This window comes from Myodes glareolus, chromosome 4 (assembly GCF_982192425.1).
Source record: "Myodes glareolus chromosome 4, mMyoGla1.1, whole genome shotgun sequence".
NCBI lineage: Eukaryota > Metazoa > Chordata > Mammalia > Rodentia > Cricetidae > Myodes > Myodes glareolus.
In genome coordinates this window covers 106623544-106643558 of record NC_142029.1, presented here as the reverse complement: position 1 = coordinate 106643558, position 20015 = coordinate 106623544, and the positions used below count along the sequence as shown (strand labels likewise).

The window sequence follows — 20015 nt, the reverse complement described above, 5'->3', positions numbered from 1 at the left end:
CTCATGGACATGGACTGATCTCTATTTAGAATCCATATGGTGAAAAATTATCCTGCTAATCCTCAACATCTGATCATACTTGGGAAGGATTTCTGGGGAAAGAAATTAAGTTAGAATGGGGCCATGTCTGAAGTCCAGTTGAGCTTGTGTCTTTGTAATAAGAAAAAATATAATACACCAACCCCCACATGCACACAGAATGGTACAATAAAACATACCTCTAAATATAAGAAGAAATAAGCTATGATCATATTTGGTCTTGTAACTTCTGCATCTGAAAGAGTGAGAGAAGAGATAATCAGTTCTTCAGCCATGAAGATTGTGCACATATCATTCTGGAAGACCTAGAAAACTCATGTACACATAAAAACCCTGTTTATTTCCACCATAAATGTTTAAGAAAACATCAGAATAATTTTTTAAAAATTTGTAAAAATGGAAGAAAGGTATATTTCTCACCATCGAAAGTATATCCTACTCTAATGTACATTTTAGGTCTGTAAACAAGGTGTGTGTCACCACAAGCATATTTGAGAAGTGTTCAAGAGACTGACAATTGATCAGAGACTAAAGAGGGCCAAACTTGTAATTTGATGTATTTACTTTCTTCAGTGTTTCCCAAAATATAGTTGTAAGAAAAGACCCACTTTCATTTGCAAATCATTGACAGGAAAACTGAGATCTCTGGTTATCTTCAGTAATGCTGAAGTTCAGAATCACACTTGGATGCTGCACAGGGTTTATTTTCAGGACAAGTAGAAATATAAACTTATTTGACAATTTCTTTAGAATCAGAGGCACCTTTAAGCTTCAGTGCAGAGGTTTAACAACCAAAGTTCACCAATTATGTGGTCACAGGCTGACTCTGATAATGTATGTATCTCATGGGGTCAATACCCTAAGATTCCCCTTAGGTTCAGTTTTCTGCTATTACTCTAACCTCAAGAGAGCAAGTACACATTGAATGTATACTCAAAAGAGAAAATATGGCCTCACTAATTATCAGATCCCATGGGTATGAATAGTATACTCAGTTCTGTTTATTGTATCTGCATATTTTCATTATTAACATTTGGAAATATATTTTATTATAGTTTACTGAACAATAATTAGTGATTTTTAAATTAGAAAGGAATCTCTATTTGTTTGTTATTCAAAATATAGACAAGATTATAACTGTGTGTTTTTAAAAATCACTTACCTGATTTTTAGTACTGTAAAAAAATTATAATAACTTTTTCTTAAAGGCAAATGCATTTTAATTTTGCAGATCATTATATATAATTGAAGAATCAAATGGTTCAATAAAATTTGAAACAGTGGAAAAGGTTGTGAGTATAAATCATGAAATTTGTCTACAACTCATCTATACTTTCATAGGTACAGATGATGATATTCCATACTTGAATTCATTTTGAAGTTTTTAGTATTAATGAGCTTCAGAATTTATATGTGTATATCAATATACAATATGTTTTGATGATTATATTAACAATTCTCTCTCAAGTTAAGTATAAAATTCATTAGTAAATCTTATAAAAAGAAGACAAAGTTACTACGGAGTTGTAATAGAAGGTCACAGGAAATAGAAGGTTTAGAGCCATATATGATCAAGATAAAATTTGCACATGTATAAAATTATGAAATCATAAATTCAAATAAAAGAATTATGCATGGTGACTAAGTGAGATTTATCGAGAGATTCAAGATTTATTTAACATTTACAAATCAACAAATGCAATACATCATCCAAATAAGAAAATAAATCATATCATCATCCCAACAGATACAAAAATTTCTTTCGATAAAGTTAAACATTCTTCATGATAAATTTTCTAAAAATATTAGATATAGAATATTCCTCAAAATAACAAATGTGTGAACAACAGAACTGCAGTCCACAGTCTAATAACTATTTTGTCTACAATAAGGAATGAAACAAAATTGCCTATTCTTGTATACCTTATTCAATATGCTGATCAAAGTCTCAATTTCCTTCATCTTCTTCAATTTGTTTTTGCCCTTTGATGATGGCTGATGTGGTGATGATGGAGGTAGTGATATAAAAGTCCTTGGCAGTGCTTCTTCTTTGCTTATGCTTCATACCCATTAGATTCTTTTCATCCTTAAGAATCAAAATTTTCATGCCAATAGTCTATACCACTATTGAATAGTCCTTTTCTACCTCATCAATCTTATGTTGGATCATCAATCTTATGATTGGATGATCAATCCAATCATAAGCCTCAGTGAAGTCATGAAATTTCTATGTGAGTCCAAACCAATTTAACCCAATCTCATAACTTTCACAGACCCTAACCCTATCTGGCCCAATAAACTGTGCATCAATCACTACTACTTTTTTCATACCCCCTCTTTCATCTGCTGTCCTCCACTAATTAGCATTACACTAACTTTAATTCAAAATAATCAGTGTCCATAATGACTTATGTGAGCTAGTCCATTAGAGAATGATGTCTCTATCATGCTTCAAGTCATATAGCTTTTTTGCTCAAGGTTGGATAAAGTGGTTTTATTAGACATCTTCTTGCCTACTTTAGTGAAAACACTGATTCTGTTCTTCAAGATCATCAGAGCCACATAAGTCAGAGTGTTAGTAACACTTTTATTTCTTTTTTACTTGCTTCAATTTTATGTTTTATTGCTTTTATTGAGTTATATATTTTTTCTGCTCTTCTCCCTTCCTTTTTCCCCCTCCTCTCCCCTTCCTTTCAACTCTCTCCCATGGTCCCCATGCTTTCAATTTACTCAGAAGATCTTGTCTTTTTCTACTTCCCATGTAGATTAGATCCTTATGGTTGTCATTGTTGTCTAGTTTCTCTGGTATTTTGAATTTTAGGCTCTTTTTTGTTTTATGTCTAAAAGTAACTTATGAATGATTTTATATGATATTTGTCTTTCTGGGTCTGGGTTATCTCACTCAATATGATGTTTGCTAGATTCGTACATTTCCTGCAAATTTCAAGATACCATTATTTTTTCTGCTGTGTAGTACTCCATTGTGTAAATATACTGCCTTTTCTTTATCCAATCTTTGATCAAGGGACATTTAGGTTGTTTCCAGTTTCTGGCTATGACAAACAACACTGCTATTAACATAGTTGATCACATATCCTTGTGGTACAATTGATCATCCTTTGGGTATATGCCCAAAAGTTAGGTATCATTGGGTCTTGAAGAAGGTTGTTTCCTAATTTTCTAAAAAATCGCTGTACTGATAACTAAAGGGGCTGTACCAATTTTCACTTCACCAACAACACAGAAGTATTCTCTTTATTCCATTTTCTCTCCAGCATAAGTTGTCATCAGTGTTGTTGATCTTGGCCATTCTTACAGGTGTAAGATGGAATCTCAGAGTTGTTTTGATTTGCATTTCTCTGATGGCTAAGGATGTTGAACATTTCCTCAAGTGTCTGTCAGCCATTTTAGATTCCTCTGTTGAAAGTTCTCTGTTTAGGTCTGTATTCCTTTTTTATTGAATTATTTGTTATTTTGATGGCCAATTTCTTGAGTTATTTGTATATTTTGAAGATCAGACCTCTGTCTGATGTAGGCTGCTGCTTTGTCTTGTTGACAATATCCTTTGCTTTACAAAAGCTTTTAAGTTTCAGGAGGTCCCATTTATTAAATTTTTCTCTTAGTGTCTGTGCTGCTGGAGTTATATTTAGGAAGTAGTCTCCTGTGTTAATGCATTCAAGTGTTCTTTCTGCTTTCTCTTCTATGAACTTAAGTGTGGTTTGCTTATGCTGAGGTCTTTGATTTATTTGGACTTAAGTTTTGTGCATGGTGATAGATATGGATCTATTTTTATTCTTTTATATATTGATATCCAGTTATGCCAGAACAATTGGTTGAGTTTGCTCTCTTTTTTCCATTTGATATTTTTTTGCTCCTTTGTGTTTGTCGGTGTGTGGATTAATATCTGTGTCTTAGATTCACTTCATTGGGTCTCCTGCATGTTTTTTATGCCAATACCAGGCTGTTTTCAGTACTGTAGCTCTGTAGTAGAGTCTGAAGTCAGGGACTGTGATGCCCCCAGAAGTTCCTTTATTGTACAGAAATGTTTTGGCCCTCCATGGATTTTTGCTTTTCCATATGAAGTTGAGTACTGTTCTTTCAAGGTCTGTAAAGAATTTTACACTTTTGTTTCCTAAAAAATTCATGTTTTTCCAAACTTATTTAATCCAAGTGCAGAATATTCTAGAATTACTATGGATTTTGTGTTGAACTAATAAGACTACATGTGAATTCAATTTCTTTGATGATATTTCACACAAGTAAGGCATATACATGTACACAAACACCTACAAACTTGAAAAAAAAAATGAGTAATTACATCCTGAGTACTAACTTCTACTAATTCTTTATATCTATAGCCTCCCTCACAGAAACTAGCAATTCCATATTTACTGCTTTTCCATTAACAACAAGAAGTAAATAGAATGAACCTAGATATCCATAAGTTGGATAATATATAATATACAGGTGACACACACACATACACAAACACACATGCAAACACATATGAATGTATTTAACTTTAGTCAGCTCTTAAAAATAATTTAATTTTTAATTATTATGAAATTTGGAGATGAAACTGGAAATATCATAATTGCAGTGACTTAGTTACAAAAATATAAAATCACTTGCTTTCTTTCATATGGTGATTCTAACTTACAATGTTTTGTTATACAAATAAGGCATTTCAAACGTGAGTATATTCTATAAAACTAAATCAAGGATCATGAAACAAAAATAGAATCGGTATTGAGAAAGAGATGGGGAAAGGCAAAATGTCACACATAATATAAAAGTGTATAGAAGGCTTCCTGGGGTAATAAAATAAAACTGAGAGAATTTTAGGAAGAAAAACAATGAAAACATATGTTTGAAAATGTGCATAATGATGCTTAATTCATTATTCAGTCATAAATGCAATAAAACATGAAAGCAAAATCTAAACATAAAATATAAATTAAAAGGAAAAATGTGGATAAAGACTGAGCAGGAGTTAAAGATTTACTTTCCTGTCTGGAGATCTCTGCTGAGGGATGAAGGGAGAAAACACAAGCCTTCTAAGCACCTTGAAGCACTTCACAGCCAGGTTATATGATGGTAATCAAATATGTCATGGGGTGTGGAAGAGAGAGAGAGATGCAAAATGATTCATGCTCTGTGTGGAGGGGCAGATATGAAGAACTGAATAAAGTGAGTAATGAGTTGAAGTGGGTGGCCTGTTTGCCCCTCACGGCTATGGTGATATCTGGGTTTGGACTGCAACCAAGGTTCATGTCTGTAACTATGACCCTGTGGCAGCTAGAGTCTGTTTTGATGTGGCCTTGTTACCATTGGTGACTGAGAAGAAAGAGCTGTGCAATTTTGGCTTTGCCTCTTAATGTCTACAACACTAGGGAGAACTTGCCCTGCCTCTTACCATAGGAGAGAGGGGGATATGAAACTCACCTGGGGAACATGACAGAGCTGACCCTGTTGGCAGGGCACAAGTGAGCTGGCCCTGTGGGTGTGAGAGTGACAAAACTGGTATTGCCACCCTCATCTGACATGTGGAAGTATGGGTAATGAAAAGATACCCTACTCTCTTTCATCTCACTCCCTGCAGCTGTGTGGAGAACTGACCTTGGCCCTCACCTATTGCAGCACTAAAGAGAAGAGGCACAGCACCTCTTCTGAGCAGAATAGTGAAGCCGACCCTTTGTCAGCAGCGTGGGCGAGCCTGTTGCAAGTATTCAAGCATAGAAGATCTGGCCCTGCAACTCGTCTACCATATGGTAGCATGTGGAAGGAGCAAATGCCCTTTCCCACAACCCCTCACCACCTGTGGCAGATGGGAGATCTGGCTTTGAGGTCATGAGTCCCAGTGAGCTGACCGAACACATCACCAGCTGCAGCACTCTGGAGAGCAACCCTTGTACCTCACCTGGGCAGTACAGCAGAACTGTACCTATTAACAGGGTCATGTGTGAGCTAGTCTTAAAAAAATGAGGGTAAGAGATCTGGCCTCACCCCACATCTGCCATATGGTGCATTTGTGCAAGGGAGAGAAGTCCCCACCATCCCTCACCACCTGTGGCAGTTGGGAGAGCTGTCCCTGAGGTCATGGGACAAACAGTTGTCTATATCCTGTCCCTTAAAGACACTGCCTTTGTCACAAAGTTACTAGCAAGAGTACTCCATGACACTCCATGAAATCCTTATCTAAGAAATTATATTCATTTACAAAATTTCTATAATGAGTATCAAAAGTTAGAGTTTATCACAGTATTTCTTTTGTTCATGACAAATGAAGGAATTTTTACTCACAAAATACAAAATTTCTTATATTTCAAAATGATTTTGAAATACTGAAATAATTATTTATAAGGAATCAGAATATAGTATGTGAGAAAATTGACTGAAGATAACATAATTTTTCAGAGACAAGCATTACTAATATTTTCATAGGGGAGATACAGGACATTTTATCTAACTCAGACTAGCCTGTAAATCACAATATTTCTGCCATGTCCACTTAGGTGACAACAGTACAGTGGTAGGCTATGCGATTGATAATAATTTCTTGACACCTATGCCTGGAAATGACATATGCCATAGGGCAGAACCTCCTATTCTCATTTTCCTAAGTAGACTTTCTGTGAAATTGTCTTCTAAATATATTCTGTTTATTCTCATAAATCTGGGTTGCCTATTACCTTGGCTAAATACTCTTCTTTTTCCCATGGAAAGCAGTCAATGAAGAGATATCTCACTGGTCTGAGGAATGAAAATAACAAACTGAGTGCACTGCCCTAAACAGCAGATAAAACCAAGATTCAAACAGCATTACAGAAGAGGAGGAATATTGAAAGTTAGAAGTTCAGAATCAGTCAGAGTCAGATAAAAGACTGTCTTTTGGACATGACATGATTATCACATGTATGAATACACTAGCTACAAGTTAAGGTAAAAAATTCTCTGGCCTATATGAGATAGATGATCTCCACACCTGATGCCTATGGAGGAACTATTGACAGCTGATAGTGTCTAAGCAAGGAAGAATTTTTTTCTGTGAGTGTATGGACACTAGTAGTTTTACCATGCTCCAGTTGATGGTCCCACAGCTGTGAGGGCGTAGGAAACACTAATTTTACTTATTGCACTATTACCAGAATCCTAGTGTGAATGAGGAAAGGGATTGCAAAGTTTTACTCCTCGGTAAGGAACTATTCACATTCAATGCCCACTTCAGAAGGGGCAGTCAATTTTCTTTGGGGATATGTTCTCTAAGAGGTCATCCATGTTCTACTGGATGAACTCATAACATGGAAGTAGCTCTAGCTGAACTCAGTCCATTTAAAAAACATAGAAGACATGAAGTTTGTAGGTGAAATTAGTGGAAAATGGTAAGAAGAATTAGAGTGGAGGGGCAAATTTTATCAAAATTCATTATAGGCATATATGAATTCTAAAAACAATAGGTAAAACAATTTAGATGGAAAGTACTTCGGAGGAAATGGAGTCTCAGGGACAAACTTGTTGTAGACATGATGATATTTCATACGGGGCATGGAGGTCTTTATAGTAAAAGATAAGCACTAGGGTAACCGAGAATATTAAACACACTGAATTGTTCCTTCAAAGGAAGGAATGTGTAGCCTGTTATTTTCCCAGAAGTCAGGGAGTGGACATGATTAATATTCTGGAGACCTTGCCTCTATTTGTGTAGCCACAGACCACAGTGGACCCTTCTCCATATCCTTATGGTAAACTTGTGTTTCTTAGTCAATTTATAAAATTCGTCTGTAAGGAAGGATTACAAGTAATTTATAAGAGTTCCAATGTAGTCAAATTTGATCTTTGTTTATCTTACTTTTTCTCACTAAGGAAATTTATGTATGCTTTGTTGTACACAAGGTTGAGTTAACCCTCACCAGAAAGTCTGAATAAAATTGTGCCATGCTTAAATATGCCTAAAATAAACTACTCAGGGTCATACTATCAAATTTTGCATCAACACTGGCTACGATTTGTGTTGAACTGAACTGTCTTCTTTCTTGCTGCCCCTGGATTGTCATTCTTCTGGGTATAGGGATCACAGCGACTTTCAGGATTTCTTTAAAGATTTGCATGAAATTCTCAAAAGGACAGAAAAATTTTTGATTAAGCAATTTTTTCCATTTGTGTCCTCATTAAAAGTTGAATTTACATGGCTGTAAACATGGTAACATTGAGAAATTGAGCTTAAGGTAAGAATACAATATTCTTGAACCTTTCATTTTTTTCATTCATGTACTGTAGTGTTTCATCTTTGAATACATCAACAAATAATTATTATGACTGGACCCCTAGTCAATGGTAGGATTCAATATAACTAACACTAAAAATTTTACATGTTGAAAATCTTATAAAATATTGCAGACTAGAACAAACCGATCTAAGTTTAAAATATGGGTTTAAATATGCTTATATGTTGTATTACTTAGTAATTCTGTAAGTTTTTAAAATAAGAATGTTTAGTTTATTTTATAAAGCCCAGCTTCAAATGCACCTAAAAATCACAGAAAAGGAATTTCAATAATGAGATCTTTCTGGGCTTCCCTCGTATCCTCATTCCTTGAGCTGTAGATAACTGGATATAGGATTTGAGTCCTCACGGTATGCATTGTTGCTGAAAGTACATTTTGAAAATGAAGAGTCAGCAACAGAGCTGAGGTATAGAAAAAAAAGTATTCCATTGAACAAGATTATTATGAGAGGGAAGAACCATGGGAAGAGAAGGCTTTATACCTTTCCTGGGTTAACTATATCTTCAAACCAGAAGAGTTAGTCTTAATATAAGTGACAATAATTACTGAGCAACGTATACCAAGTTGAAAAGGGGAAACACACACACATGTGCACACAAACACACACACTTTCAAACACACACAAACACTACCATCACCACTATCACTATCACAACAAACAACAAAATAACAGGAATCAACACTCAGTTGTATCAATGATCTCAGTTTCCCATCATGAGCTAACATGATGTGTATAAAAACAAGAGCCATCCTTCTACTGCTTCAGAGAAAGACACATCAATGTCAAACAAAGAGATTATCTAAGTGTAAAGAGTTGTAAAAATTATTACAAGAATTTCAAGCTGATGCAAAAGTTTAAGTATCTATCAAAATAGACTTCAAACAAAAACTAATCAAAATACATAGGGAATGAAACTAGACACCCATCATTTTGAATATCTGCCTTATCAATTCATAACATCTTTGCCCTAAATGCAAATGTGGAAGAAACAGTACTGCAGCTTTAATCAAAATTGATGCTATATCCTGGTAGGATATGTCAGTATACCCCTCTCATCTACGGACAGGTTATCAGACAAAAACTAAACAGAGAAATGCTAGAGATAACAGAGATGATAAACTAAATTAATGTAACAGATATTTACAGAACATTTCATTCCTTTCAAAGGCAAAAGAATATACCTTTTTCTCTGCAACTCATGGAACTCTTCCCAAAATTGTCCACATACTGTGATACAACACAAGTCTCAAATAATCCAAGAAAACTGAAATAATTCTCTGCATCCCGTTAGACTACCATAAATTAAAGCTGGGTATCATCAACAACAGAAACTACAGAATGTTTACAAACAACTGAACAACTCTCTACTAAATGAAAAATGGGTTAAGACAGAAATAAAGAAATTAAAGAATCTCTAGAATTGAATAAAAATGAATTCAGAGCATATCCAAACTTATGTGATATGATGAAAGTGATTTTAAGATGCAAATTAATAGTACTAAGTGCCTATGTAAGGAAAACAAAAACAAAATAGAGATCTCATACCAGCAACTTCATGGTTTAACTTAAAACTCTACAATATAAATGGAAGTAACCGTCCTGCTTTCCTGCCCAATGTGGCTTGCTGGTTCCCAGGAATGCCTGATGGAATTAGAGGTGGGAGAAAGCTTTGAGTGGGGAAAAGATTTGGAGAGGGGTAGATCTGTGTCATCTATGAGGGATGGAATGTGGAGGAGCTGCTGTAAGTGTTCTGCTGCACAGCTACTGATGAGATTAGGGAATGAAAATTATGGGAATAGAGGGAAAGGATAAGACTTGTAATTAGCACTCACTGCTTGCTTCCTTGACAAAGGTGCTACTTTTAATTTTTTGAACCTTTACTTATGGTGTTTATGGTATGGTGGTTTACACACACAGAGATATTATATGACCCCCCATATTTGCTAGCTTATTATTTTACAGTTGAAGAATATTGAATGTTACAGTATAACTATACATTGATTTTTAACCTGAGTAATCACTGATAAATCAGATACAAAGAAGAAAGTGCCCATTTTCATTTGATTATTCATTATACTTTAGAAATTTTTGAATGTAACATAGATGGCACAAATTAATTTGTCACAGTTTATGTGTATTATTAGACTGTATTTTACCCTCTAATTTGTGTATTCAATACTTTCTTTTAAATTTATTTTAGTAAGTCATACGTGAAAAGATATATTTTAACTATTTCATTCACATTTTGTGATTATAATTATTCATCTTCCTATTCCTCCTTCCAAACTTATAGTCTTAATAATACTACCACAGCTTTCCACATTGATGTTTAGGATAGAGTGGAAAAAACTTTCCTCGAATGATAAGATAAAGATAGGGTAAGATATGCAAGATACTCTCCATAACTATGGTAAAAAAATATCAGATGATGGAAAGGTAAGGTCCTCTTTTTGTGTGTGAATAAGCAAAGAAATTTTCTTCCTTACAGATATTATGTCTGTAAGGACCTGTGCTGTCCTGTAGCCATCTGAGAGTCAATTGGGCTCCACTTAATTGGGATTTTTGTAAAGCAAAGTCCCATGGGCCACCGACACCACACTTAATCAACCTGTAATCATTATTTGACTGTCTTTCCCATTTAAGTATGCACTACACCAACATTTGCTTTGAGAATCATTTATTTCTGCAAAGAAGGAAAAGTGCCCTCTTGAAGTTCTGTTTTCACAGAAAGAACAATTCCTCTTATTGCGTTTGTAAGTCCAAGAAGAACTGTATATCATTCCTTTATGCTAGTGCCCAGGTAACTTGAAAACTCCATTTATGCTCTGCAATGTACATTTATTTGAGAAATTTTCATTTTGCTAATATCTTACCCTGGTCTTAACACCATTCTAAAGTACAGTCTACTCTTGGTTGTTTTAAAAAAGAGTGTTATATAATTCTCAATCATTTTATAGTGTATTGGACAAAGCAAAAAAATGCAATAGTGTTTATGTAGCTTAGATAATATTTGACTCACTATTATAAAGCATCTATTTGCAGAACAGTTCTTTTTTGACTTTTTTGTGTATGTGTATTGACAATAGTGAGCATATTAAAGCTGATACTTAGGTAATACTCTAACTTGTGTTTTTAAATATTGTTCTATGATTTTGAAAATGCACAACATAGAATACCACATGAAACAATTTAATTACATTAATTTAGCATCATGTCATATTATTAATTTATATGTAGTTCTATATAAAATCATACACACTTACACATAAATGTATGGGTTAAGTTACTGAATATAAATATATTAAAGACTCAGGAGATTAATGAGTACCAACTTCTGTTTCATTTTTCTGTTTGGGAAGGGAACATGTACATTCTTCATACTATTAAAGATGTACATAAGTATTGTTTTAGCAAGGTCAAATATTATATAGTAATATAATTTATTGGTTAGTGATAGATGATAATAAAACTATTTTAATCATGATGCATAGCATGTTTACCACAAATTTATAATTATTTGGTATGTTTAATGGTTATCAAAATATTTTGTAAATTTTATTTAAATTATTTTTCTCTAGTCAGTTTGGTTATTCTTTTTAAAAAAATATTAGTTATTCTTGTTTGTGAGTGTGTGCATGTATGAACGTCTGTGTATGAATGTAGTTATAACCTTGTCATGGTGTGCATGTGGAGGTTAAAGGATATCTTTTGGGTGTTGACTCACTCTTTAGACCATGTAGAAGAATTTAAAACTATGGATGTCAATCTTTATAGCAAGCACCTTTACCTGCTGACCCCACTCATCAGCCTCAGATTGGTAAATCTTGTAGCTAATTGTAGGTTATGTTAATTTATTGCTATATATTTCATTAAATATATGTGAGAAGTGATAATATTGTTCATCTATATTGTTAAGTTTTTGGTCTTCTATACACACAAAGTTCAAAGGTCTGTGAATCTACACTTGAATTTGAGATTATTAAATCAAGACTTCTCTATCTTTATTTCATTTCAACCATTATTTCCATCCTATTATGAACAGTTCCATGGCATTAATAAATTACAAATTATAATATAGGTGCCTCATATATAAAACTCTGTTTTGGAATATCCTTGCAATACTTGCTTAAGGACGGATGATATGTCACAGTGATATATATTAAGACACAAAATATCTTAGATAGTGATTTTATATTAAGAAAATAATGAGGCAAAATTAAAATGAAGTATGCCAATTTTTAAAATATCACTTGATATGGTATTTATATATGCTACAAATCATTTTGTTTGATTTTTTTAGTTGAATTCAGAATTTGGAGGAATTTTAGTCAGACACAGTATTCTTCGTTATTAATACTTAGTGTTTAAATGAAGAAAAAGAGAAATAATTCAATCAGTTTAATGTAGTCAAAAGAACAGAGCAGAAAAACCAAAATGGACATTATTACAGGAAAGCAAGAAAAGAGAAAATAATTGAGAATTACTTTAGAAGGTGAAATTTTTCTGTAATGAAATATCTTTGGAAAAAATATTTATGTCTTAATGTCTGTTTTTTCCTCATTAGTCTTCTAAACAACATGGAATCCACGAATCAAACAGCTACAATAGAATTTCTGCTCTTGGGCCTTTCCGATGATCCAGAGTTACAACCCATTCTCTTTGGACTATTCCTGTTTATGTACCTGGTCACATTTCTTGGGAACTTACTCATTACCCTGACCATCAGTTCAGATTTCCATCTCCATACACCCATGTATGTTTTACTCTCCCACCTATCCTTGGCTGACATCTGTATAAGCTCAGCCACAGTACCGAAGATGCTTTGGAACATCCAAGCACAGGATCAGAGGATATCATACACAGACTGCCTCACTCAGGCTTGCTTTGTCTTAATTTTTGCTGGATTAGAAAATTGTTTGCTTGCAGCAATGGCCTATGATCGCTATGTGGCGATTTGCCACCCTCTAAGGTACACAGTTATCATGAATCCACATTTCTGTATGCTACTCATTCTAGTTTCACTAGTCATTAGTGTTGTGAATGCTCTACTGCTTAGTCTCATGGTGCTGCGCCTGACTTTCTACACAGACTTGGAAATCCCCCACTTCTTCTGTGAACTTGCTCAGATCATAAAGCTTGCATGCTCTGACACGCTTATCAATAAGATTTTGATTTATATTGCAGCTATCCTATTTGGCGGTATTCCTTTCTTAGGAATTTTTCTGTCTTATCTTGAAATTGTCTCATCTGTTTTCAAAATCCCATCCGTGCAAGGACGGTATAAAGCTTTTTCCACTTGTGGGTCGCACCTGTCAGTTGTTTCCTTGTTTTATGGGTCAGGTTTAGGAGTGTATATTAGCTCTGCAGTTACAGAATCTCCCAGGAAGACAGCAGTGGCTTCAGTAATGTATTCCACAGTCACTCAGATGCTGAACCCATTTATCTACAGTCTGAGGAACAGGGACATAAAGGAGGCCTTGAGAATGCTCATCTTTAGGATGGCACACTTTATGTGATGTGGTTATTCTTAGAATCAGTCAATGGCTTGGCAATAATCAAGTGACAGTACATGATTCCCAGACAGAAACTGAGAATATTTTCTTCACTCAAAGAATAAAATTTCTTTGAGTCTATTAAATGACAAAAATTGATTGTTGTGTCTATATCAATATGTCTATATCCTTATTCATCTGACCTTGGAAAAATCTACTGTATATTAATTATGTAAGCAAGTATCTTTCACAGGAATGGCATAATCTATATTATCTTGGTGGTCTTATATTCTATTGTTATTTTACAATATGAAATATGGTGTTATGAAGATAGAGGACAAAGAATGACTTATAGATACTGAAATTTCAATATTGGAATTAGTAGTTCATCAGTATGAGCCTAGGATTTTGCTCTATGTATCTCTCATATTAATAGACCATGTTCCATTTTATAAACCTGTACAACTTCTGTGAAGAACTAACTCTCTTCCTCATTAAAAATTAAATTTCAAAGATAATGGTTTTTCATGATCAAGGATAGTCTCATTTCTCAATTAAGATATAATTGTAGCATTAGCTTTAGTAGGAATGCATTTGTGTGCATGTATATACATATACATATATAATATACACATATTAATACACATATATGTTGTATTTGCATGTTTTATGCATATATGTATATATAGATACACATATGTGTGTATATTTATATGTAATTTAAAAAGTACATAGCCACCCTTGTTTTGGCTAAACTTTTGATAGTCTTTTTTGCTGGTTAAGCAGAGCTGAGTGTATTTTCTCTCTCATGTTTATGAGCAATATATCTATTTTGTTTGATGTATTATTATTTTCAACCTAGATATATTTTCTGATTTAAGTTCTTCCATAAATTCTCTTATTATATTAATGTCATGTCATAAAATAAACATGTATTTAATTTGACATTAAATAAGCTTAAAGAGACTTAATTAATTAAACTTTTATTAAACTATAGAAATATTTTTGTGTGCTAAGCACATAAAATTTTCATTTTTAGTAAAAATGCATATTGGTAATTTATGTAATGAGCATCATATCATATTATATTTATATATGATTTTGGGGTTTTGTGTATATATATGTATATATATATTTCAGAGCTTTACCTATTGATATACTATAACAAATATACTTCAATTATAAACATTTATCAAGTTTATTACATTTATAAATGCATTTGAAATATTTTTCTGTAGACCTTTTGTGAACATATCTCACTGGAGGAAGAAGAAGCACAAATGTGTAAGTTTTAGGAATGCCTTAGTTTAGTTAATGTTAATTATTCTCACCTACTAGATATATTTTTCAAAATCCTACTTCCTTTGATCTAAGGTATTGATAGAATTTTGTCTTCCTTATGAGGCATGTGAGAACATAGTGAATGTTATTTTCCAAAGCTCATTCTTTATTCAAAATTATAGAAAATTAATGTTAGTAGCAGTAATAATATTAACAGAAAATCTAAATAAGCATAAAATAATAATCCCTGCACACATAAATTAATGGACAATGGCAATTCTTAAGATATGGAAGGAAGCTGGAAACTATTAATATGAGTGAAAATAGTATAGGTATAATATGCACACAAATTATATTGTGAGAAGCTTTTCCTAGGTAGATGCAACACACACACACACACACACACAGAGTCAACTAGAAAGGGCAGATAAAAGTTATTATTGGACCAATTTGGTGATCTAATAAATTTCTATTGTAGTCACTAACTGAAGTATGGTTGAGGAGCTTCTTATCGGCACAAGTGACTTATACTCAAAAGAGGTTGCAACATTAAAACATTATGAAAGTCACAACCCAAATTTTTACATTATTACCAAGAAGTTCCACAGCCCTGAGAATAGGCTTGGCATGGCCTTTTGCTTCACGCAGCTTTTTTCTGCATTAATAACATTGGTAAGTATATTCTGAATCCTAAAATCATAAGGATTTCCAGACATGGGAAATTTGTTTCCTACCACAGTCTCAATAGTCTTCCTATCCCACATGGAAGAAAAGTTTCAATGTAGAGAAAACTATAATGCAAAACCTTAGACTCTCACTTTGAAAATCATCTGAGAAACATGAGTACAATTCCAAAACTTATGATTACTTAGAGCAAGTCAGAAACTTGTGCATAGAATTAGTACATTTGTGATTCTAGGAAAAACATGGTATCATTAAATCTGTAATGAGATTTGGTGCCCTCTAGAGGAAGAGGTCTGGTAAGTTGTCCTCATTAACTAAGACCATGAAACCCAATACAGACAAGTACAAAATTACCACCATATTTGGGCTGCCCATACATGCCAGGGCATAGGCTTCATTCACCTTATATGTGGTATTGGGCTAAAGTTGTACTCATTAGATTAGTGCATTCTGTCTGAGGATATTTCTTACTTGAATTTAAATTTTTGAGGATTTATCCTTTTTAACTGTTTTAAAATTGCAAACACATATGTAAAGTATCTGTCACATATTCATTCTGTTATTTTCTAGTGTAGGATCATTAACTGTGAAATGAACAACTTGGCAAATCTACCTACAAAGAAAACTTATTCTCCTCTTGAAGTATTAAAGAGCTCCTCAGCTAGGGGTGGTACTTTAGAAGTTCTTTCCTATGTAAATATGTTTTCCTTGTTGATTTCAAATAATTAGCTCAATCGTTACAATCTAAAACATGTTCAGACGTAGTAACAAGTGCAAGTGAGCTTGTGAGTTATAAACTAAGCTTAGTGATCATATTTTAATTTCATAATTGAAGACAAGTAGGCATAGGGGAGCTTTGGTAGTTCTCTTTTCATCAACTTTTATGCACTCCAGCAAACTGGGGAAAGAGAACTTCAACTGAGAAAAGACATCCATTATCTTAATATTTATGCATCTCTGTGATTTTTCTTTATTAATATTTGATATTAGAGCCAAGCCCACTGTGGGCATTAAGGCCTTCGAGGATATGGTATGGGTTTTATGAGAAAGTAGGCTGAGCAATCATGGAGGTCAAGCCAGTCAGAGGCATTCATTCACATTCTTTGCTCAGCTCCTGCCTCCAGGTTCCTGTTTTAAATCCCTTCCCTGACTTCCCACCATGATAAACTATAAACTGTAAGATGAAATAGAACCTTTCTTGCTAAGCTTATTTTTGGTCATAGTGTATATCACAGCATGTAAAATAAAATTTTATAGTATCCCAACTCAGCCTCATCTTTGTAAATATCCTGAAAATATAAGCTTGCCTAGTATCCAAGAAATTTCAACACATTATATTCACTCATTAATTCAATAATATAGTCTTATTTTCTATTTTTAAGCAACTAATCCCTTCCACCACATGTAACATCTTTCTTATTTTATTATCATGAATGAGTATGTGTGTGTAGTGTTGGAGGTGGAATTCGCACTTGCCACAGCATTCATGTAGCGGTCAAAGGACAACATGTAGAGATGATTCTACCTTCTTTAATTCAGGTTCTTGGTTTGATGTTTCTTTTACTGAGCTTGTTTGGGAAGAACCATTATTCAGCAAGGGATCTTGCTGGTCCACATCTAATTCATAAATACAAAACTCTACATAATGGACAAAACCCCACATAATGTTGTGCATTTATTATAATCATGCCATGTGATTGTGCTAATTTTGTGATATGAAGATTTTCTAGTTTTAGAGACAAGCATTTATTAAATAACTAATTTATAATTTCAGGTGTTTTTACTTAATAGAAGTTGCTACATGAGATTCAACAAATCCATTTTCTTTCTATTTGTATTAAATTGTATTAGAAAAAATATCCAAATACCATATTTACTATTATAATTTAATTGCTCATATTGGCACAGCTAGAATGAAGTAAAGAGTAATTATGCAAAAGGAAAGAATTCCTTACCAGTATAAAATAATATAAAAACTTGAAACATCAATGAATAAAAATATATAAAATTTTTAAATGAAGAAAAAGACTCTAACTACACTACTGAGTAACAAGAACACTGCTCTATTGCAATGATTGTTAACCTGTTGGTTTAATACCCTTTGAGTATTAAATGGCATTTTTATGGAGGTCAGCTAAGAGTATCAGAAAACACAGATATTTACATTATTTTTCATAACCACAGCAAAATTTCAATTAAGAAATATGAAAAAAATAATTTTGTTGCAGGGAATCACCACAGCATGAGGAACTGTATTTTTAAAAAAGCCCAAGAATCACTACTCTATTGTTTTGCACTATTTTTTTCAACCTGATGATTTGAAGGCATGATCTGAAAAGATTATTCCATTACAGTTTTTGATGACCAGAGAGCTTGTAGGATCCATATACCTGCTTTGAAATGTTAGGTTTACAAAGAGATACACATATCTGAGAGCAGTTTTTGAATGTGTTGTTCGGTATTTGATCATTTGCTTGCTGGTCTTCGCAGAAAGTAATACGTTCTATTGTGTACTTTCCTCATTATCTTGTTTATACTTTGGCACCATAATTATGAAATATACTATTGTTGTGCTTCAAAGAAAGTTACTTTGGCTGGGCCTTACTCTGCTTACTGGGAACATAAGGAAATCAGGTTATACTTATCATGATGATGCTAAAATATAACTTTGAAAATCTATTATTAATTATATATATTTAATATGTTATATATATAATTAATAATAGATTATATATATATATATATATAGTGGGGATGATTTGGTGTGTTTATGTGTATAGGTGGGTGTGGGTTTGGGTGAATTTAATCTGAATCACCCTTAGTAGTGCTGGATAGTTTCCCTCTTTTTTTCTAGAAATTTATTTATATTTTTATTAATTCTTATTGAGCTCTACATTTTTCACTGATAGTTTTCTTCTTAAAAGATATGCACTACCAAAAAAAGAGTAGGGTCACTATTTAATAAATTTCTAAGAATTTGGTAAAATAGAGGCGTCTTAGAGACAGCTTCATAATAATAACTTACTAACATAGTTCTTGGTTCCCCAAGACACTACTTTTGTTACTTTACTGAATGTATATAATGAAAATTTGCTCTAAAATCTATATGCTAAGAGAATGTTAGTTCCTACTCATCAGAGAGAATCCTTCTGAAGTGGACAGCAGTAGGCAAAGAAACTCAGAACTGTCAAAAGTACAAAAAATAATTGTTTCTGAAGAGGTTATTATAAACTTAATATTCCAGGGCTTTTTGCTAAGTCCCCAGGAAAATTACCAGTAGGGAAGCAGAAAATCATAAGGAGCAGAGGTCAGTGAGGAGCAGAGCACAATAGTATTTTCTAGACATGATAGGTCACTTATAGTACCTCTTTATTTGCATTAAAAATACTGGAGCAAAAGCAAACAAACCAGTTTCAATATGGATAGAGAAATGGCTCATGAGCCCTCAGCACTTCCAGAAGATCTGCCAACATTTGGTGACTGTTAGGAAAGGAAAAATCAATGTCTTTAAGGATTTAGTACTTAGAATATGATTCATGTTCCAGTAGCTGACTCTACACCCATTGACTGTACTTAGTGTGTTATATAATTTAAAAAAGAACATAAAATTTAGAATAGTAGGTGAGAGTGAATCGGTGTGGAATGGGGTAAGAAAAGGATTAAATGGCCTGAAATAAACCTCACACCTGTGTAAACTTCTAAAATAATTGATGTAATATTATACTAAAAATTATTCAAACTTCAACCAATGGCCAGCTGAAAAAAGAAACCTGTATATGTGGACAATAAAATGGTGCAATTGGAAAAAGTAGACATGAAAATTTGGACATGATTAATGGAAGCAATTGTATGAATCACAGTTAAGAGTGACTATAGGCTATATATAGAGAGAGTACATATTTATGTTTATGAAGTATATTCATATTTTTAGACCAATAATGTAATCAGTAGTTTCTGGGAAAGAGCTTTCTCTGGTAACTTGCTTGCTATGCTATTGTATACATCATAAAAATACTCTGTTTTTATAAATGGAGATTATGAAATGTATACTTGATATCTAAAATGAGATCATGATTAGAAATAAAAATATAGGTAAAAGAAAATTGAATCAGAATCCCACCAGATAAAGATAAAGATAAGTATAGAGCATTTGAAATTCTGGTGAACAAAAATAGATGGCAGCAAATGTATGTGTTACAAGACTTTGTAGCTTATAGACTCAAGCTTTAAAGT

General features: G+C 33.2%; 1 protein-coding gene across 1 annotated transcript; it reads left to right on the top strand.

Moving 5' to 3' along the window:
• The first annotated feature begins 12899 nt into the window (after positions 1-12899).
• On the top strand, positions 12900-14669 carry LOC125400824 (olfactory receptor 7G2-like). Its single transcript, XM_048434984.3, has one exon. The coding sequence runs from the start codon at positions 12903-12905 to the stop codon at positions 13839-13841; it is 939 nt and encodes a 312-aa protein (XP_048290941.3). The 5' UTR covers positions 12900-12902; the 3' UTR covers positions 13842-14669.
• The last annotated feature ends 5346 nt before the right edge of the window (positions 14670-20015 follow it).